Here is a 23,388-nt window from a genome sequence, read left to right as displayed (position 1 = left end):
TATTTATCTGGAAAATCTCACTAAAATCTTTTTTACATATAACTATTTCAGGCATCAATTTTGCTTGAGTGTGAATTCTTAATACCTACAAGCCCCAAACAAGAAGTTGATATTCTGTCACTTGCCAGACTAAAGGAATCATTAAACTTAATGNCTCCTCCATGCCCATCTCCCCCCCCAACACACACACCCATCAGTCCTCAGTTTGTTCTCAGTATTCAAGAGTCTTTCATGGTTTGCCTCTCTCCCTGAACCTCCAGATTTTTGAAGTGTTCTATAGTTTACATGGTGAAATCCCAGAATTATTGTTGATGAGATTCTTTTCTCATTGCCTTTCTCTTATATACTTGCAGACTTAAAACCTGTCTGAAATTAACCATGTCAAGATTATTACACAAATAAAGCTAAATCACCTATGACTTATACTAGTTTTTTTAAGTTGTTTCCTTGTGAACAATGACAAAGTACTAACAACTCTTAAGCTGAGTTTAGTTATATAAGGAGAAGCTCAGAGTGAGGTTGTGATTCATGGAATCAGATGACTGGGAGAATCATAACCTAAAATGCAGATGTTTTTATCCCAGTTAGACTTAGTAAATATTGTTGAATCTTTCTAATGACAATTTAAGCCCAAATATTTAACTACCTTTTTATAAATTCCAGTTGAAATTATCAAAGATATATAATATTACAGAGGAGGAAAGGGAGATTTATGATATCCATTGAGAACAGGGATGCTTGCTATTAATAGATTACAGACTTAAAGGACTTCTTGCAGACAAGGCTAAATCAAGTGAATTACTGATCAGCCTTCAAGTCAAAACAAAGCAATGAAAAGTTAACCTAATAAAGCTGATCAAATTCATACCAGAACTTTAAAATATAGTAGAGCGTAAAACTGCAGAGTGGCCCATTGGCTTGTTAGGAGGACACAAACCCATGAATGCTAACATAAAGGACAAGTGATTCTATTGAAGGACTTTGGTGTTACACTCCCTGCCTTCAGTTGGCTCTGATGGTATACTAAGTAGAACCGAGTCATTGCCACAGAGGAATGAACAAGATTACCAGAAAACTGATGTAATAGTATGTATGCTGATAGTAGACTTTCTTCCTTTTTAGATCTTAATACCAAGCATGGAATTGACATTGAGGATATAAAATGCAACTCCACAGAGATTTTCGCCATTCAAAGCTATTGTGAACTAGAGTACAGTAAACCAGGTAGAAGTTCTGAGTAAAACATTTGAGTTTATCAGAGATTACCTGTATGTGATGTAAAAGTACAATACATTCACATATAAGGTCTACTATGAGACAGCTTTCATGTTTAAAATTTGATTACTGCAATCCCAGTTGTCATTTTTTTTCTCTTATCTGTCCATTTACATTTGTTATAATAATTAACTCAGTATCCTTCTGGCCTCAAAACTGAATAATATACAGAGAGAATTAAAAGATTTAGGAATAAGAATAATTATAATAGCATTAATATTAAAATCAGAAATCTTATGATATTATATATTTCTGTAAATAAAATTTTATATTTTATCTCAGTACTAGTAATCTTGCTGAACCCTGTTATACTTTTGTAAATTTGACTTTTTAATCACCCAAAGCAATCCTATAATAATAATTGTTATTATTATCCTACCAGATTTGGACTCTGAATCATCTTTTGTTCCATTGTAATGCCAAATTATGTTCCTTCTTAACTATGTTGATGATACTGTTATTTAGTTACATTTTGGAAGTTCACTGCTTTATTTATGAAAGTTATAAAAACACACTGACTACTTATAAATAAATGAGTTTCAGTTTCTCAGGCCCACCCTATAAAATCCGTAACTCTGTGCTCGGCCACCCAGACTCTAGTCTTTAACGGGAAGAATTAGTCTCTGTTAATACTGTTTACTTAACATCACCAATATTTTGTATGGAGATAAAAACAGTACCGTCTTCTTAGTACTGACAACATAAGTTTTCAGAATTAAAAGCATTATTACACATAAAACTCTTAGAGTTTATTTCATACTGTAAACTCAATAAAGTTTAGTTGTCAGTGTATTTTTTAAAATTACCACTATCACAGTTGAGATACTATGTGATAAATGTGTAATTCCTTATATAGATGGAAATTTAAAACTATTATTTTGTATTTCAAGTAACCCAAATGTCTTTTTACTGAAAAATTATTTTTGAAAATTTTTATGATCCACATAATGGTTGTTTATTAAAAAGTTCTAAATTATACTTAATTTTATTCAAGGTTTATGTAACTTGTTTTTTTTTTTTTAAAACTTTTATGTATTCTAGTTGAGTTAGAAATGCCATTAACTCATCTACATCAAGCACAGCAACATTCTTCTGTGACTTCATTATGTACAGGGCTTGAGACGTTTCCATTTTCTCCTGTTTGTAAAATGTAAGTAAAGAACTCAAATTGCGGGACACCTGGGTGGCTCAGTTGGTTAACATCAGATTCTTGATTTCCATTCAGGTCATGGTCTTGAGGTCATGGGACTGAGCCCTGCGTTGGGCTCTGTGCTGAGTGTGCAGAGCCTGCTTGGGGTTCTCCTTCTCCCTTTCTCTCTGCCTCTCTCTCTCAAACTAAAAATAAGTAAACATTAAAAAATATATATTAGCAGGGTTGGATTCATTCTAAGATGTCTTTCCTTGGCTTCTAGATAGCTGTCTCCTACCTTTCTCTTCTTATGATCTTTCCTCCATGCATGTCCTAATTTCCTAATCTTATGAGGACATCAGTCATATTGGATTCATACCCATCTTAACCACTCACCTCATTTTAACTTAATTACCTCTTTAAAGGGCCTGTCTCCAAATATAGTCACATTCTGAGATACTGAGAGTTAAGGCTTCAATATATGAATTTTGGGCCACAGTTCAGCCCATAATAACTAGCCAAGAGCGCTGAACTAGAGGCGGATTGTCTAACTATCACTTATTAGCTCTGTGACCTTAATTGCCCTGTTCCTCAATTTCCTTATCCGTAACATTGGGATGTTAATAGTATATACCTTTCAGGGTTGTTATGAAGTCTTTTAAAAGATTTTCATAGCTTTCTGACCAGGAATAGCAAAGGATCACAGGGCAGTGTAGACAGGGGTCCATCCATAGATTTTGCTAGCAAATTACTCCTCTAGAAATACTAGGGATCACATCCCATCTCTGACAGAGGACATCCACTGACCTTGTTTACCTGTCAATGTACTATTGGTTTGGGGGGAACTAGACATGTAGAATCAAGTATTGATCCACAAATCTGTTCTATACCCCTATTGTTACTGCACAGAATACTCTGTAATCTCAGAATTGACTTGGTAGGGCTGGATCATTGTATTCTAGTTTGAGCCAAAATTGTATAGATAGCTTAATAAGCCAGCATCTTTGCCTTCCAATGGAGTCTGAGATAGCTTTGGTTGTTATCTTTTACCATGTGGCATATATGTAATTTAATATTTTCTAAATTAGATTAATCTGCTATCCTGGAATTGTCAGTCCATTCCCCTGCTCTGAGGCCAGTTACAAAACTAAGAGCATAACCAGTAGAGTCCCTTTCTTCCCCACTGTAATCCTGAAACTCAATGAGTGATGAGTCCTAAAATAATTTTTTTTCAGGAAAATTACAAGAAAGTATACAAATATCTAATGAATTGTTCCCAGAATGGACACTGTGGGAGCTGAGTACTGAGTTTTGAGCTTTTACCTATGATTGATACATCAGAGAAGACCACTGTTGGGTTACTTGGGAGCAACTCATCCCTAGTTGCTCAGGTTTCTATTAATGGTTTGAGGAAGGTGCCACAGCACAAGATGGAGGAGCCTGGTATTTAGGGCCTCAATTACCTTGATTTGGCAAAAACTGTGTCATTTGAGGGATAAATCTGTGATATACAGAACTCTACCATGAACCAGAGCTGCCCATATCAGATATGAGCTCTAAAAAATAGCATGGAACAAGTACAGAAACTACATATAATTTGTTTAAATACTTTCAGTCCCTTTGCTGAAGTGCAGATATTGATTTGCAGGACCTAAACTGTCTTAAAAAAGACACTTAAAAAAGCACTAAAAAATGCCTTTTTACTCCATATACTATAATCCATCTGTTAAGGCAGATTGGCAATCAGAAACAGAAACTAGCAGAAACTAGTACAATCTTGAATTTCAATCTGATATTAAAAGTATTTACTTAACTATAATAAACACTTTTAATCACACAAGTTATATATCTACTTGTTATAACTCAAATATCTAATTAGAATTTATGAAACTTAAGCCTTACTGAAGTATTAGGATTTCCCTAAAGGTAGAACAAGGAAGGCTTTTTTAAATTAGCCAAAGATTTCCAGTTTTCAAAGAGATTTTAAGTAGAACATGAGGCCTCCTAGTTTAGAGAAAATGTAAACAAACATGCAATGCCCCAAGTTGAGCTCTGTAGTGTTTGGGAGAAAACCAGAAATATATATTACTTTTATGTTGTTAAGCTACAGATATCTTTTCATGTCCGTACTTTTGACTATCCTATCCTCTCCTTCTTAGCTGCTCAAATATAATTCACACCTCATACATGTTACCCAATTAAAGTAGAAAATTCAATGGCTTTTAGTATATTCACAGTTGTCCAACCATCACCATGATCTAATTCCAGAACTTTATTACCCCAGAAAGAAATCCATACCAATCAGCAGTCATTCCATGTTTCCTAGGCCTTTACCCCCACCATTAGGCAAGCAGTAATCTGCTTTCTGTCTCTACAGATTTGCCTATTCTGGATATTCAATAATTTTTTGTAGTTTACATAATACAAGTTTTACAATTATTTTGTTAAATTTATTCCTAAGTATTTTGTTGTATTGTAGGTTAAACAGTTTTCTAAATTTCAGTTTAGTATATTGCTCTTGTATTATACCTGCCATCCTGCTGAACTCATTTATTAGTTGTAATGGTTTTATAGTGGATTCTTCAGGATTTTCAACATATAAGATCATGACATCTTGCAAATAAACTTTTACTACTTCTTCCTTTAAATAAATAAATAAATAAATAACCCAAAGATTCCAGGGCCATTTGAAACAACTTAAAGAAATTGTCTCATCACTGCTACATTCATTAGCAAGAGGTAAATCACTTCCATTTGGTTTATGAATATAAAAACCTTAAAATTCCTTTTTTAAAAAAAATTTTTTTTAATGTTTTATTTATTTCTGAGAGAGAGAGAGACAGCGTGAGCAGGGGAGGGTCAGAGAGAGAGGGAGACACAGAATCCAAAGCAGGCTCCAGGCTCTGAGCTAGCTGTCAGCACAGAGCCGGACGCGGGGCTCAAACCCACAAACTGTGAGATCATGACTGAGCCGAAGTCGGACACTTAACCGACTGAGCCACCCAGGTGCCCCATAAAAACCTTAAAATTCCTATTCTAAAAAGAGATTTATATCTCAACTTGGAATTTAAAAACAAAGAAAAAAGTTAAAATTAAAAAAAAAACAGCAGAAGGGAAAAATAATATTGTATTCTTAACTTGCTTTTATGTCCCCAGTTACTTTTATTTCAGAACACATTTTGGCTGGAAATAAAACCAGTTAACAAATATTTTGAGTACTTACCACATGTCAGACTCTATGCCAGGTTTTATGGCGCTAAAGAGAAAAATCTGTGTAGCATCAGGCTTTATTTCTACACTGTTTACTGAATTGTGAATGTATTTTTATATATGACCAAACAATATATCAAATTCAGACATGTCTTCAGGAAGTTCCAATAAGAGTGAGAATATTTGTTTATATTATGATCTCCTGATGGACTTAACATGCCTTCCTTTTGCTTTAAAGTAATTGCCTACAGGTTACTGGGTGGCTTGGTTGTTTAAGCGTCCAACTTCTGCTCCAGTCATGATCTCATGATCATGATCTCATGGTTCATGAGTTTGAGCCCTGCTCTGTGCTGACCATCCAGAGCCCAGAGAGCCTGGAGCCTGCTTCAGAATCTGTGTCTCCCTCTCTCTGCCCCTCCTCTACTCATGCTCTGTCTCTGTCTGTTGTCTGTCTCTCTCTCTCTCAAAAATAAACATTAAAGGGGCACCTGGGTGGCTTAGTCGGTTAAGCATCTGACTTCGGCTCAGGTCATGATCTTGCGGTTCGTGGGTTCGAGCCCCGCGTCGGGCTCTGTGCTGCTTCCAGCTCAGAGCCTGGAGCCTGTTTCAGATTCTGTATCTCCCTCTCTCTCTGACCCTCCCCTGCTCATTCTCTCTCTCTCTCTCTCTCTCTCTCTCTCTCAGAAATAAAAAAAACATTACAAAAATAAACATTAAAAAAATAAAGTAATTGCCTACACTCTGAGGTGTCTGGTTTTCAAAGAGATCTTGGTGTAAGGTTCAAGAATTATCAAGAATTATCTAGAATCTCACATTTTACCACCACCTGCTTGATTTTTGGATTATGTGGGTAAATTGGATAGTTTAGACATAAAACCTAGCTTTCTACTGCACAAGACTGTCAACTAGCAATATTTATAATTAGCATGCTCACATATGTTTTGTATGAACAGAGAAACAGAATACAATCAATTTTTGTCTTGGAATAAGAGATTTGGGGGCATAGATTAAGAGGTTTATGGATTAATGGTATCTTCCCTACCAAGGCTAGTAACTTCATAGCTACTGATAAACTGTGATTTACACTAACTGTCATGCATATTTCTTCCTTTCTCCTCCAAGCACCTCGAAACACGCAAACAGACCTACATCATTCACTCACACTCACACACACACACCAAGATTGAAGGACCTGAACTAAACTTTAGGACTAAACTTTTACCTTCCTAAGAAGGTAGAACAGACAGAACTTTTTCATAATTCTGACCCTCAGCAGAGGCTCCAGAATGTTTAAAATGGACTTAACAAGTCCATTTTGTAAAAATTTGTGTTAAAGCTACTGTTCTGTATGGAAAACACAGCAATTTTACTTAAATTGTATTTTTATTTGGGGTGGTTTATAGGGTTGGTGCTGGCACACTTCATGGAAGGAAGTGCTCCACTGAGGGAGCTAGAGGTAGGAGTAGGTTGTAGGCAAGCAGGAGCGATTCAGGAGCTAACAAACTGCCACACCTTCCCAGGAAAGGAAAGTATTTGAAATTTGGCCTATGGAACTCTCTACTTAGTTTACACATTTATAGAGTTAATTTTTCACTGCTTTTGAATGTAAAAGATACTTAGAAAAATAATTTTCTTAAAATTTTCTTATGGAAAAAGACTCAATATTTTAATGTATTCAGCTTTAACTCTTCTTTTTCAGTAGTTTGCTTACCGCTGAAGAATCGGCTACCAAATACCATATGGTGTGGCAATTAGAAAGCTGCAGAAGCTCTTTGAAGCCATTTTTGCTTACAGGTAAAGATTAATTGACTTGAATGCTAAGCAAAAAGTAAAGGTGAAAATATATAATCAGTATAAATGTCAGTTTTGTTATTTTTGAATTATTGTTATTATAAAAAGCACAGTTCTCAAATTAAGATTTCAAAATTTTTCATTTTAATTTTGGGTTAATGCTTTTAATGCAGATAATAATATTAAGTAGTTGTGGCTTCAGTTCCTCCATACATTATGGTTTTCACTATTTAGTTTAAAGTAATGAGGGAGAAAGCTCTGTGCCACAGTATTTAAATTGATAGCCATCATGAAATCTGATCAAATATATCTTCTTGTTCAGGTTCATTATAATAAATTAGAATCTCAAATTTAATTTAATTAATTGAATTCTTCAAAATTAATTTAATTCTTCATAATGTTATTAATGTATTAATTAGTAATTATTAAAATGGTCAAACAAAATAATGGTTCTCTCTCCTACTAATTATTAGAATATTTTTAACTTTGTGATATTTCCACAGATTAAAAAAAATCCCTTTTGTGACTTCAACTACTAGACTATTTTGGACTTTTACAAATATTAGCATCTTGAAGACAAAAATACAGTAGCTATAACTTCAAGTTTCACTTTTTTCCCCCATGAAAATCTATCTCACAAGCAATTTTCGGTGTGGTTCTCATCTCTTTTTCAGTGTTTGTCATCTCTTTTTCTCATGGACTATCTCTATTTGTTTTTTGGTTTGTTATTGTTTTTTAAGTGCCAAGAACTGAAAAGCCCAATAGTCAATATACAGTTACAGATTTGAAAAAGATATATTCTATTGAAGAAGAAAGCCTTGTAGTTAATCCTGTAAGTCCAGAGTGGTGGGAAAAAGAACTAAATCTGTTGGAGGCAGAAACTTTGGAACATCTGAATACATATTTGTGTCATGATGATCTATCTGCTGATGATACTAAAATGGAGATATTTTTGCCTACAAAAGCACTTCAATTTGAGTGTAAGTATATAATAATAAATATCACTTGTGTGAATTTTTCATAATGAGAAAATTTTATTTTATTTTATTTCATAGTTTATTGTCAAGTTGGTTTCCATATAACAGTCAGTGCTCATCCCTCCTCCATGCCCATCACCCCCCTTCCCCTCAGAAGGAGAAAATTTTAGATACTGGCTTTCCATTAGGGTATTGGGAAGATGTAACTAAATTCCAGTATTCATTATTAACTCTGACTCTGCCAGAATTTATAACTTTGAACTTCACTAAGCCCCACTTTCTTCCTTGAAAAAAATTGAAATTTGACTAACACATCTTAAAATCATTTACTGTCCTAAAAATCTGTAGTCTTAGTTTTTAAATTTCTAGCCATTTTCAATTAAAGTGACTTTGTTTATTTTTATAAGTGATTAATTGCCCATCCAGTGTTTGTCTACATCAGCCTAGACACAAACCAGCACTGTTATTTTTTGATCTGACGGGTGAACTCTGGGTGTTCAATAATATCTAGTAACCTGTGTTCAACAATAGATAATCTTCCTTTGTTACCAAAAAGTTTACTCACTTAACATTTTATACTTATACAATTTAAGACAGCAAAATGTCTTTTAAGTATCTATCTTTCAAGTATTTTGGTTGCTGTGTGTGCCATTATAGTAAATGGAACATTCTTAGTCTGAATCATACCTTTTTGAAGTATATACGAATTATTTTTAAATCAGTTTGTGTAATAGTGACTAAGTTTAGATCTTAAAGAAGTTGGTAAAGCTCGCTTTTAGTTTATTATAGAGTAAATAAATATATTTAAAAGTGAATATTAGAAATTATTGTGTATATTGGGAGCCTGCTCTAAGAAGATAGGAATTGGGGCAAGAACTGTTATCAGCAAAGAGATGTTTCAAAGACAGAAGACAGAGGGCTTTGGTAGAAGGGAGAATAGATAGACTATGTTAAGAAAATGCACACCAGTCTATCCTAAGGCCTAGATGATTACTCAGGGTAGAAGAAGAATTTTAAGAGAGATTAAGTCAGGTTGCTAGACAGAGAAAAGGGAGAGGAAGATTTTATGGGGTCTTCAAATATCCAAAATAATGTATTAAATCTACAAGAATACGTAGTCTTTATTATGATATGTAACTATTTTGAGGTTAAAATAAAACATATAATTCCTCTTGATAGCCAATGGAATTATGATGATAGCTTAATTCTGAAGTTTAACAATAATAGTATCAGGAGCTCATTACCAAGTTCTTAGGATAGGGCTGGTTAAACAGTAGTAGAAGAAAATATTCAGAAAAGTGAAATGATAAACAGCTCATATTTGCCTACTAAACATACCAGGATATCTCTAGAAAATATCTCAGGAGTTGCAAATTAGTAGCACTCAGGTCCTGGTGTTTTATTTAGTTACCAACATTTACAATTTGGAGGGTTGCACATAAATGATACGCATTTTGAGATTGTCTTTAAAATTCCAAAGACCAAACTCATATTCTTATATGGTAACAACTGGTTGGAGCCAATAGCAGCTTGCCACTTTAGACAGGCCTATATATAGCAGCTCACCCACCTCCAGATTGCCACCGTTCCCAGCACTCATAAATTAAGGCCAGGTGTTAGTTGGCATTTAGCATTACTTTCGCACCTTTATCTTACATTCAGTATAGTTAAGAGTAAAGTAAAGTGTTTCTTATACCAGTATCTCTAATAAAAGCAAAAACAAAAAAAATTATAGACTGCATTTTGGAAGGAAAAAATTCAAACTTTATCTTCCTAAAGATTATGATTTAGGTGGGCCTGGGTGGCTCAGTCGGTTAAGTGGCTGACTTTGGCTCAGGTCATGATCTTGCAGTTTGTGGGTTTGAGCCCTACATCGGGCTCTGTGCTGACAGCTCAGAGCCTAGAGCCTGCTTCAGATTCTGTGTCTCCCTCTCTCTCTGCCTGTCCTCTGCTTGCTCTGGGTCTATCTCTTTCTCTCAAAAATGAATAAACATTTAAAAAATTTTTTAAAAGATTATTATTTAAACATTGGCCATATACTTCACTCAGTTACATACCTTATATATCCGGGCCAATATGCATTTAAGCTTTTTCCAAATAAATTTTATAAGGCATAATATACATATAATATAATGTACCCATTCTAACTGTACAGTCATAGATTTTGACAGATGTGCATACCAATGAACTACCACCACAATTAAGATATAGTCTATTTCCATAACTCAAAAAATTCCCTGTGCTACTTTGCATTCTGTAGTCATTCTCAGCCCTCTCTTCTTCTAAACTTCACCCCTGGCCCCAGGTAACCACTGGTCTACCTAATCTCGCTGTGTATTAGTTTCCCATGTTCTAGAATTTAATTTATGGAACCATACATTGACTCTTTTGTGTCTGGCTTCTTCCACTCAGCATAACATTTTTGAGATTCATTTAAAATTTTGTGTGTATCACAATTCATTTCTTGTTAGTGAGGATTTTTTCATATGGATATTCCAGTTTGTTTATCCACTCTCATGGATTTATTTCCCAGATTCTTACAAGGAAAGTTAGGGATAAAACTTCTATGAATCTTCTTATACTGGACATATGTTATCATTTCTCTTGAATGAATACCTATGAGTACAATTACTGGGTCTTATGGTAGGTGTATATTTAACTTCATAAGAAACTAGTAAATTGTTTTTCAAAGTGGTTGCATGATTGTGCATTCACACAAGCAACATGTGAGAGTTCTAGTTATTCTGTATCCTTGTCAACAGTTGGTATTGACAGTCTTTAGTTTCAGCCATTCTAATGGGTGGGTTGTATCTCACTGGTTTTAATTTGTATTTTCCTTATGACTAATGATGATGAACATCATTTTACACGGTCATTGGCCATTTGTATATCTTGCTTTAAAAAAATATATCATAGGGCCTCTTGGGTGGCTCAGTTGGTTAAGTGTTCAACCCTTGGTTTTGGCTCAGGTCATGATTTCATGGTTCATGGGTTCAAGCCCTGCATTGGACTCTGCCCTGACAGTGCAGAGCCTGTTTGGAATTCTCTCCCTCCCTCTCCCTGCACCTCTGCTGCTTACTCACTCTCTCTCTCTCTCAAAATAAATAAATAAACATTTAAAAATATAGCTTTATTGAAATATAATTCAAATACCATACAACTCTAAAGTATACCATATAGTGGTTTTTAGTATGGTCAAAGTTGTGTAATCATCACCACAGTCAATTTTAGAACATTTTTGTCATGGCCCAAAAGAAATCTTGTACCCATTAGCAGTCATTCCCCATTTTCTCCAGTTGTGGAACCACTAGTCTATTCTCTGCTTTTATAGATTTATCTATTCTGGATATTTCATATAAATGGAATCATACAACATGTGGTCTTTTGTGACTGGCTTCTTTCATTTAGCATGTTTTCAAGATTCATCCATGTTGCAGCATGTACGTATGTTATATGAAGTATTGTTCAAATATTTTGTCAAATTTTAAATTGGCTTTATTTTTAAATATTAAAATAAGAGAGTTATTTTTATACATTGAATACAGCTCTTTTCAAGTATATGTATTGTAAATATATTTTTCTGATATGTGGATTGCTTGGTACCTAAGTTTTTGACCTTTAGACTTAATTCTAAGCCTATTGGCAACAGGGCTTTTCAGGAATTCTTTTTTTTTTTTTAATGTTTTATTTATTTCTGAGAGAGAGAAAGAGACAGTGTGAGTAGAGGAGGGTCAGAGAGAGAGGGAGACACAGAATCCAAGACAGGCTCCAGGTTCTGAGCTGGCTGTCAGCACAGAGCCCGACACAGGGCTCAAACCCACAAACCGTGAGATCATGATCTGAGCCGAAGTTGGACGCTTCCCTGACTGAGCCACCCAGGCGCCCCTCAAGAATTCTTTACCTGGTATCCTAACTCCAGTAGTAATAAAAAGAGGTGCAGAATTTTTGTCCTTTTAAAAAATTTATTTTGTTCAGGCCAAAATAGATGTTCAAAGCAAGAAACAAAGTACTTCTAAGGATCAATTTATATTAATAAGAACCTACAAATAAAACTTATCCTACTACCCTAGCAAAACACTCATTTATTCATGGAAATCATTTGGATATTTTTATTTTCCGTTTGCAGCATGGCTAGAGCATGAAAGTTGTTCCTCACCTATTATACTTATTAATGAGAAATCAACAAATGATCATTTATTACTCCCACAAAAGATTTCAACCCTGGCAAAAGAAGTACCAGACCTGTGTTTTTCTGACGACTGTATATCTGTTAAAAGACCAACAAAAGAAGAAAAACCAAAGAGTGATCTAGAATTAGTTTATAGAATAAGCCAAAATGAAGAAAATGAAGATTACTTGGAACTTAACTGCACAGTACCATCTATTGAATCATCTTCCTCTCCAAAAATTGAAAAATCATCTTTTAAACAAGATAGAAAATGGAAGAATGATGTGGATCTTTTGAGTGACTTTATTGTGCTACGAAATAAACATAGAACTTGCACCTTGAAGACTGAACTCACAGTCAGTAAAGAAAACGATGGTGGGTAATTTAGTAATATTTTGGCATAAATATGATAGCTTTAAAGACTAAATGTATGATTTGTTACAGAAGGTAAGGAAATAAATCTTTCAAATAGAATATATTGTTTTTCAAAGCCAAAGAAAACGTCTTTCATTCATGTTATTTATTGAGTATGGAGATTGATGTGGATATTTGGATATGTATTTAGATTTAGATGTAGATATGTATTTCCCAAAAAATTAAAAAGTGCATGTGAACTTGTAAGAAAGCCACTAGTTGTAAAACTTGTTTTCTACCACTTGGCCATACAGATTCATAATATTTCTAACTTTTGTTGATTGTTCTGCCATTATTTTTTCTCTTTTAGCTGACAGTTCTCAGTATTATAACGCGTACTTAAGAACATTTTACCCATTTGATTTCTTATTACTCTTTTTAACTTTACCAAAGAGTTTCTGTTTGAGTTGTAACTGTTTTACGTTCACTGCTTATAACTGTCATAGTACGGGTCATTTCATTCACTTCTGGTAAAAAAAGAAAGATATTCTAGAATATGTTTGATGTAAGTGACTCAGAAGAATTAAGTACAAAAATATTTATGCATGAGAGTTATAGCATACTTAGGTCTTACCATCTTATATATTATTAATGCGTAGTTCTACTGTTTAGGTAGCCAGCCCATTTGATTCTCAAACTAAACTCCTTTCTCCAACTTAGCCTTTGTTAGTAACAAAGGTAATGTTTTGGTATATATTTCACTTTTTGCCTTATTTTATAGTTAATTCAGGCAATAATAAATGTTAAAACTTATTAGGGCCCCTCAAAAACTCTAGTAATTAGTTTTATTTAATCACAGCTATTCCAATTATTTATTGTTAATTAAAAGTATACTTGAAAATAATAACATAATCTAGTTTAGGATATCTTACTCCATTATTTTCACCATATATTTAAAGCTCATATACTAAAATATTTCAAGGTGGTATTGTGTTTCTAAAATCTGGTAATCATATTATTAACAGATAACTTTGCTATCTGGTTATAAGTAACTATAAATAAATTAATTAGTTATATATATTTTTTAATTGTATACAATACTTAGAAAGAAGGAAGAAAACTGACATTTACTGAACACTGTATGCCAGGCACTAAATTACATATTAGAGATAAATCTGATACTGTTGCTGGCCTTGAGAAGCTTACAGCCTAATAGAGTGGGCTCAGAGAAAATGCCTGAGAGCTGTTGAGTGGTAAGAATTGACCTAATTAAAAAAAGGATGGAGACAGGGAGGGCTTGGGACATAGGAAAGAATTAGTAGCAGAAGGAAGGGTATGTGGAAAGTCACAGAGAAATGAAGTTGAGCCGTACTTGCCTTTTAGGTGTCAGAAACCGTATTTGGTACTTATTCCTTATAACAATATTCACAGTAGGTATATTTATCTGTATTTTACATATGAGGACCCTGAAGCTAGTGTCAGAACTGAGACTGAAGCAGTGATTCGATGCCAAGATTCTTTCTGTTATGGCCAATCAGCCTCCTACCCAGCACTGTGTTACTTCCATTGACCTGAAAAGTTGTTCACTTTAATAATGACATGTTTCAAGGAAGAACTTTAACAATCGTGATCATATTACATGAAAGCATTTTAAGTAAAGCAACATTGTTTCCCTGAATAATGCAAATTAATATTTTTTATTAGAATTTCAAGATAAAGAAGAACATTCCTTGACTCTTCAAGAAGAAAGTCCCATTGTTTGTACTAATGAAGCCCTTGAGAAAATAAGTCAGGAAAGGAAAGTAGACCATGTCATTGAAATTCAGCCATCAGGTATGCTATATGCTTTTAAAATGCATTCAAATTAAGTGAATTTGAAAGCCCTTTCCTGAGTATCTAGGAATGCCTGATTTTCCACATAATTTTCTTCACTTGTTTCAGATGTTTCATCATGCCATTCCTACTTTCAAATTATTTCTGGGCCTGGAACACCCCATTCACTACCTCTGCCCCTTTCCATTGCCTTACTCCAGTCCACTCTGTTATTTCTTTCTTCATTTAAACTGCTGCTTCCCTATGTTCATCAGAGAACAGCAGACTGCAGCTGCTCACACTCTTCTGCCCAGTCTGGAAAAATGAACTGATGATGCTTACTCCCTCTGTTCTCTCATACCCACTATCACGGTGATGTTAAAAAAGCTACTATTGTTGGGGTACCTGGATGGCTCAATCAGTTAAGCATCCAACTTCAGATCAGATCATGATCTTGTAGTCCATGGGTTTGAGCTCTGCATTGGGCTCTGTACTGACAGCTCAGAGCCTGGAGCCTGAGGTTGTCTTCCTCTTTCTCTGTCCCTCCCCTGCTTGCATGCTCTCTCTGTCTCTGCCTCTCAAAAATAAATAAACATTAAACAAAAAAATTTTTTAAAAAGCTGTTGTTTCCTATACTGATTAAAATGTTTGCCTCTGCTGTGAAGAATATTCTTTGACTCCTAAAGAACAGCCTGCTTAAGAACATCATGCTCACTATTAAAATCAAGAAGGAAAGAGCACACTAGTTTTTAGTGTCTTTTCATTCTCTTGGTTCAGTTTTATTTACGACCTTTAGATGATAATGCAAATCTTTGAGTATTGAAATTCTAGTGAAAATTAGAAACAGTTTGTCATTGTTATAAATTTTTTCAGCTTAATGTTGTAAGCTAATTTTGGTGAGGGGAGAACAAAAATTATGTGATTCTCATTATATGGCTCTTCACACTTGCCATGCCATTAGTTACCAAATAAATATTTTCTAATAAGCAAGATAGTCATAAAATTAGACTAATTCTACAGAGGTCTTCTTGGCGTTGTTATAAGTTTACTTATAATAAATATTCTAAAATGAGCCTCTATACAATCTCATGATTTTTAACTCAGAAAACAATTTGGATGGAGTTCAGTTTTCCAAGAAGTGACATGTTTAATTGGTTTGTCAAAAAGAGCAAGCATACCATCCTTATAAATCACTATCTTTAATGCTTTTATTTTCACAGATAGCCAGTGCCAAGCATTCTGTCTCCTAGAAGCAGCAGCTACTCCTATCTTAAAAAAACTCGTATGTCTCTGTACTCTCCCTGCTGCTAACTGGACATTTGCCACTGTCAATTTTGATGAAACAAGGTTCCTCTTAAAGGAACAGGAAAAAGTAATAAGTGATGCTATTCAGCAAGGTGAGTACAAATAAAAATCGTTATTTAAAAGGATATAAAGTTATGGATTATTGTATCAAATGAGTAAAAATTGAATATAGAGGTGTAGAAATTAGTCACGGATGAGGGCATAACTGTAATTCAGCATATGACAACCATAAACCAATACTGGAGGATCAGCTAAGTGAGGAGAAAAAGGTAATGAATATCATCTGGCATTGCTTCTCAGTGATGCTTCTAATTGACATACTTGGCAGATTTCTATTGCTGCAAAACCAAATTAATGCCATTATTGTTAACATCTGAATCAGCTAGTTCCCTCTGAAAAGTGGAGTTGGGGGAGGTCAAAAAATAGATTAATTAAAGTCACTCCTTAACTTTTGCATCTGGACAAGATAATAACAGGGATTGGATTTCAAGAGAGGGAGAAAAAGGCAAAGACGAAATATATGAAACCAGTTTTTAAGACCCTAGACATCAGGCAGTGAAGCACAGTGATTCCTAAGAGATGGGAAACAAGTAAGGTGAGCCCTACCATTGCCCTAGCTTACTGCCTTGGAAGAGTCTCCAGGCCATAGCACAAAAGAGGTACCAGGGGCAGAGTCGAGTGGACAATCTGCACTGAGGAAACAGATCTGAGTGTCCCGGGAGACCAAGGTAGCTAGACGTCAATGGATAGAATATTAGAGAGCAGAGAGCTTCACACAGAGTATTCAGCAGAGTACTGATCAAAGAGTGGATGTGAGGAAACCACTTGAGCTTGGGGAAGGAAACCATCTGATGGGATTAGAGGGAATAGTAGCCTGCATTCACACAGGGCAGGGAATAATGACTGCTACCACCAGCAAGACTGGAGAAACCCATAATTCATGGGGCACCAAACAAGATAAAATTCACAGTATCTGGCATCCAATCAAAGATTATCAGGCATAACAAGAGACAGGAAAACACAACCCATAATGAGAATAATCAGTCAAAGCAAACTCAGTACTGACAAAAAATGTTAGCATTATTAGAGAAGGACACTGAAACTTCTCCTGTGTTCCCTATGTTCAAAAAGTTAGAGACATAAAAAGGGCACAAATCAAGCTTCTAGAAATGCAACTACAATGCATGAGATGAAGAACTGCACTGAATGGGGTTAATAGCAGATTAAATATTGCAGAAGAAAAGATTAGTTAATTTGAAGACATAGCACTAGAAACTATCTAAAATAAAACACAGGTAGATAAAAGAATCTAAAAAAAGAAAGAAAAGAGCATCAGCGGGCTGTGAAACAACTTCAGATAGCCTGACATAATAGCAACTAAAATTCTCAAAGAAGAGGCAAAAGGCGGGTAAAGAGAAAAAATACTTGAGAAATAATGACTGGAAGCTTTCCAAACTTAGTAAGAACTAAAACCCATAGATCCAAGAAACTCAGTGAACACCAAGCACAAGAAACATAATAAAGCCACACCGAGGCATATTATAATCAAATTGCTCAAAACTAGTAGTAAAGAGAAAATTGCAGGAGCAGCCAGAGGGAAAAGAAAAGGTATGCTACATAAGGAAAGCAAAGATAAGGATGACATAATTTCTTGTCAGAAATAATCCACGTTTCTTCACAGTGAAGTAAAAATCTTTAAAATACTGAAAGAAAAAAACCCTAGTTATCTACACTAGGCAAAAGTATATTATAAAAGCAAAGGTAAAATGAAGATATTTTCAGACATATGAAACATGAAAGAATCCATCAGCTGAAGATGGGTATGATAAGAGATGTTCAAGAAATGTTTTCCTAAAGACAGAAAAAAATACCCGATACCAAATCTAGTTTCTTTGCCCTGTTTTTATCCATGCCAGGTCATGATTGACTTGTTTCCACAAGTCCTTAGAGGGGCTGGATACACTAACCCATAAATGGTTCTCCTGTTGTCCTTGGTCCCCAGTGACTACTTCATATTTACCTTGATCTTCACTGATTGATTAGATGAGCAGTTTTGAAAATTTTTAGCAGAACTGTTGTGCAAATAAATATTTCTTGAGATCCCATTGTATAAAACATGGAAAAGTGGAGCTTCTCTGGTTGAATTGGGGCAGTGGGCCTAGACTCCTATCTTCTTGGTTTCACTTTTGCACATAGTAAAATCCAACCTGTCATCTTCAAAAAGCTCTGGAACTACATGGAACACATTAAGTAGACAATTGGCCTGCCCCTGTGAATACATCTCTTGTTTGAGTCATATCTTTGGACAAATGTTCCCAGGTGTCTACCTCCATTGCAAGGTATCGCTTTATGTTATGATCCCCATCTTTCTCTTCACCAGTTGCCAACTTATGAGTTGAATTTTCTTTTTGTTTAATAACTGGGAATCACTGACCTTTTTTCCTACCAAGAGTTAGAAATAATTGAATACCCTTTGGAAGCAAAAGAATATGAACACTAAGGCTAGCTGTCTGGGTTTGAATGCCAGCTCCACCATTTATTCACAAATTGACCTTGGAGGGGCACCTGGGTGGCTCAGTCAGTTAAGCATCCAACTCTATGTTTGTGCTCACATTATGACCTCACAGTTCTGTGAGGTCATGCACTGGCTGCACAGAGCCTACTTGGGATTCTCTCTCTCTCTCTCTCTCTCTCTCTCTCTCTCGGCCCCACCCCCACTCACACTGTCTCTGTCCCTCTCAAAATAAATAAACTTAAAAACAAAAACAAAGCGACCTTGGACAGTTACTTAACTTTGTTCAGACTATTTCCTCATCCATAAAATGAGGATCATAATAAACTTGCCTGATAGGGTTATTATAGACTCAATGAAATAACCAGCTTACATACAGCCTGGCCCATAGTAAACACCTGATAATGAATGTTAGCTATTATTATTGTTAAGCATTCTAATACATATTCCAAAATTCTGATGTGTATCTTATGTTTTTAAATACATTTCTGCTTGCTTAGGTACGAATGATGAAAGAGAAATGACATTCAAGTATGCTGCTCTCTTACATCTTCTGGTAACAATTAGAGATGTTCTTTTAACATGCAGCTTGGACACAGCATTGGGTTAGTGGGAGAAATTTTTATTTCCCCTTTTATTCCTATTGAAATATTTGTATTTCCTCTTTCACTTGCACATTAAGCACTATATACATTTTGACATAATTATAATAGAATGTATATTTTATGCTCCCTATATTCATTGAAAGAAATCATTTGTAATAAGTACTATCACTTAGAAAAATAAGTTTAGGATTCCCTAATCTAGGCCTGAATTATAGACTCATAATGACCTTAAGCAGATTTGATTGTATAATCATTATCATGCACTACTTTTTAAAGTAAGATGATATTTTGGCATGTAAATTTTAGGTCCTCATTGAATGTTGTGGCTTTGAATTTTTGCTAGGTGAATATAACTAATGTAACCAAATTATAATTAGTAAGATATTTTGCATTTTTTTAGTTTTGCACGGAAATTAGAATATGAATTGAGAAATAAAAATATTGGAATATATTGGAAAATGTTAAGATTGTGGAAATTATTTCTAAACTATCAAAATCATTAAAATATCTGTCTCAATACTTACTGCTTTAGGTCCCTTTTGCAAGATTGTTTAGATTTTTTTTAGTAATGGTATACTTATAGAATTGTTTTACAATTTAGAATTTCTGGAACCTATTTAAAATATAAAGTGAAAATAATTTTTCTCTGATCTATGACCCAGAGGTTTTGTCTTATCTATGATCCAGACAACTATTTCTCTAATCCAAGGTTTCGATAAATACTCAGCAACAATGAGTTACAGCTGTACTCCCTTTCCTCTAAGCACTGGGAGTAAAAATATTTGGCAAAGTATTGCATTAGTATTATCTGGTCAAGTATTATAACTGTGTTACAGTTGCCTTTATGTTGCTTTTCCTTTCTTCTCCAATTAAACCACTAGGGTATTGATGCTAGATCAGGTTGTTTTACCTCCATCCCCAGAAAAGTATGGATTCAGGACTCTAGCCCTAGTTTACAGAACCTGCAACTGGCATAAGTGTGTAGTATCACATGTCCTTCTATTTAGTCATCTGTTTTCATTATACTTTTCAGCTTCATTAAAGGTCATCAGTTCTACCAAAAGCTAGGCTGATTATTAATAATAACATAATAATAATAAGGCGGAATGTCAGAATCTAGAATATCTGAGATGAGAGAGTGGAGTTGTGACTCACTGCTGCTCAAACTTACTAGTATTAGAGAATTAGAATTAGAGAAATAATATTTATGGAGGATTACTTGAAGTATATTCACCTTTAAGTACTTTACGACCTATCCAAAGATTAAGTGAGACTATTAAGAACGTGGGCTGAATTATTCTTGCTCCTCAAAGAAATACTTTTGCTCAACCAAACTTGGTAATTGCCATTTGGCTACCTTGAGGAATACCATAAAAGTAAAATTCTTGTTGGCAAACAAACTTATTAGGCCCTAGGTCCCAAGCCATAAGGAGTACCCAAGCCACTTTGGACTTTAGGGGAGAGATTTTAGGGGAGAGATTTCTCACTCCTCTAAACCTCTCAAAATCAAAGAATGAGTTAGGTTGTCCTCTTTCTTCTTTTCTTTGCATAGTGACAGAGAAAGAAAGGTCCATGGGGGTCTGGCTGCTTGCCCTGTTCCCTTCTAGAATTCTGTATTTCCCCCCACAGCTGCCAGTTTGCTAACTCTCCCAAGCTAGCAAGGTAATGAGTTTCAAGATTAAAGGTATAGTTTCATTTCTGGGCCTTAACCCAGAAATAAAATCAGTATTGTGTAATGGGTACTATAGTAGAGATATGTACTAATGACACAAGAATAGAGACTGTTACCTTTAAGCTGAATATTTATTAAAAATAAAGGACACCTGGATGGCCCAGTCGATTAAACTTCCCACTTCGGCTCAGGTCATGATCTCACAGTTTGTGAGTTCCAGCCCCATGTCAGGCTCTGTGCTGACAGCTGAGAGCTTGGATCCTGCTTTAGATTCTGTGTCTCCCTCTCTCTCTCTGCCCCTCCCCTCCTCATGCTCTGTCTCTGTCTTTCTCAAAAATAAATAAACATTAAAAAAATTTTTTAAAGTAAGTAGGAGTTTGCCAAGTAAATAAAGTATGAAAAGGTATTATAGGCAGAATTAAGAATCCATTGGAATGACCCAGTGGGTGTGCTGCATACAATTCCATGTAGTTAAAGTGAAGAGAACAAGGTAGAAAGCAGTAAGAACTAAGCCTAAAGACATAAAAAAGAGCCAAATCATGAATAGCCTTTTAAGCTACACAAGAGCTCAGATCTTATTCTGTAGGTAATAGGGGCCTTTCAACAGGGATGGTCCTACATTAGTCTTCTCATTCAGAAAGTTAGGTCTAGAGAATCAGCAAGAGGTTTGGAGATTAGAAGGTAGAAAAAACATGGGGTGCCTGCATGGCTCAGTCAGTTAAGTGTCCGACTTTGGCTTAGGTCATGATCTCAAAGTTCTTGAGTTCGAGCTCTGCCATGGGCTCTGTGCTGACAGCTCAGAGCCTGCTTGGGATTCTCTCTCTCTATATGCCCTTTTCCCACTCTCTTGCTCTCTCAAAAATAAACTTTAAAAAGAAGGTAGAAAGAACGCAGGTCAGTCTAAATTGCCAATCAGTCAAGCTGTACTAATATAAAATTATAATATGCACATAAATATAAAAATGTGAACATAAACAAAATTTTAAAATATATTATTTCACATATTGCCCAAATATTCATTGAACACCTGACCTACATAAGTTACTATGCTAGGTGCTTTTCAGTAATTCACAAAACTGACTGTGTTGGGGAATTACCAGGAGAGCTTTCAGGCAGAAAACCCTGGGATACAATCTAAATTTACTAAACATGAACTTTCAAGGATGGGTCGCAGGATTCTGTGTATGGAAACTGGTAGTGAGTCCGAATTTAGGCTCTGCTGTTTTTGCAGTTATACAAATAAATTATGCATAAATATAATGGATTATATCCCAAGAGTTTATAGACTAATGAGACTGTCATATACATAAAGAGCCAGAAATCAAGTACAATCTATTTATTCTATAGATAAAATACTAAGAAAATTCGAATGGTGTAGCATTTCTATAGGACTTGCATGTAAGTGCAGATCAAGCCAGAAGGCAGGAAAAGATGGGATATATTAGAGAATGTCATGGTAGCTTAAAAGGAAACATTTGGTACATAATTTTCAGCTTTGCTCAATTTTAAGATTTTTATTAATCAATATCTTTGATCAAAATCAGGAAAGGACTAAAGGAAATTTTAACTATGTTATGACTCTTGTTTCTTTTTAATAGAATAGAGTTTTTCAATGAAAAGATATGCCTCCTCCCCCACTTTTATTTTTAACAGGATATTTGTCAAATGCAAAAGAGATCTACAAAAGCATTTTAGGCTCCTATCTGGACGACATTTGGAGACAGCTGGAGATTGTACAGTTTGTTAGGGAAAAAAACCCTGAAACCAATTACAAGATACAAGAACTGCAATGTCAGATACTAAATTGGATGCAGAGTGAACAGCAGATTAATGTAAGTACTGGAATAAAGCAGATAACGGTAATCAGCTTAAGTAAGAATTAGATTGGTGATGGGCATTAAGGAGGGCACTTGTTGGGATGAACACTGGGTGTTATATGTAAGTGTTGAATCACTGGGTTCTACTTGTGAAACCAATATTACACGATACGTTAACTAACTTGAATTTAAACAAATTAATTTTTAAAAAGCAATTGGGTATAAGATAAATTTTTGCATTTAACCCCGAATTTATGAAGTAGTCTAGACTACGTGGTCCCTTGACAGTTTTCTCCTTTAGTAAGTTAACAAAACAGAATCAGACCCAGGGAAAGGATGATTTGCATCATTGTTCATATGTCTTGAATTTAAAAATACTTAAATTTTTATTATACACAGTTCTCTATGGATTGGCTCTCCAAATCTCAAAACTGTTATCTGGTACTTGTAAGTTCATGGGCATATGCCAAATAACAGAACTACAATTATTTATTTTTAGATATTGAGCCAGAACTTCATCTTATATGATTCTACAAAAAAAGTACTTAGTTTATGCCTTGGATTATATTGGGAATTTTTCCACATTACGTCAAGCATATGAAGGTTACATTAATAAAGACTTAAGAGCCTCAGTGGCTCAGTTGGTTAAGTATCCAGCTCAGGTTATGATCTCACAGTTCATGAGTTCAAGCCCCGAATAGGGCTCTGTGCTGAAACCCTGGAGCCTGCTTTGGATTCTGTGTCTCCTTCTCTAACGCCCC

At 34.9% G+C, this 23,388-nt stretch overlaps 1 protein-coding gene across 1 annotated transcript in view; it reads left to right on the top strand.

The window, feature by feature from the left end:
* SHOC1 (shortage in chiasmata 1) overlaps positions 1 to 23,388 on the top strand; it is an 80,328-nt gene that overhangs the window by 28,470 nt on the left and 28,470 nt on the right. Inside the window, exons 7-17 of the mRNA XM_077769794.1 lie at positions 52 to 146; positions 290 to 307; positions 1,088 to 1,224; positions 2,317 to 2,425; positions 7,314 to 7,408; positions 8,146 to 8,385; positions 12,509 to 12,925; positions 14,618 to 14,737; positions 15,937 to 16,113; positions 19,034 to 19,138; positions 22,464 to 22,642. Of these exons, the coding sequence (XP_077625920.1) occupies positions 52 to 146; positions 290 to 307; positions 1,088 to 1,224; positions 2,317 to 2,425; positions 7,314 to 7,408; positions 8,146 to 8,385; positions 12,509 to 12,925; positions 14,618 to 14,737; positions 15,937 to 16,113; positions 19,034 to 19,138; positions 22,464 to 22,642 (1,692 nt within the window). The remainder of the gene's footprint in view (positions 1 to 51; positions 147 to 289; positions 308 to 1,087; positions 1,225 to 2,316; positions 2,426 to 7,313; positions 7,409 to 8,145; positions 8,386 to 12,508; positions 12,926 to 14,617; positions 14,738 to 15,936; positions 16,114 to 19,033; positions 19,139 to 22,463; positions 22,643 to 23,388) is intronic.

Source organism: Crocuta crocuta, unplaced genomic scaffold, assembly GCF_008692635.1.
Source record: "Crocuta crocuta isolate KB4526 unplaced genomic scaffold, BGI_CrCroc_1.0 scaffold95, whole genome shotgun sequence".
Lineage (NCBI taxonomy): Eukaryota > Metazoa > Chordata > Mammalia > Carnivora > Hyaenidae > Crocuta > Crocuta crocuta.
This window is presented reverse-complemented; position numbering and strand designations above follow the sequence as displayed.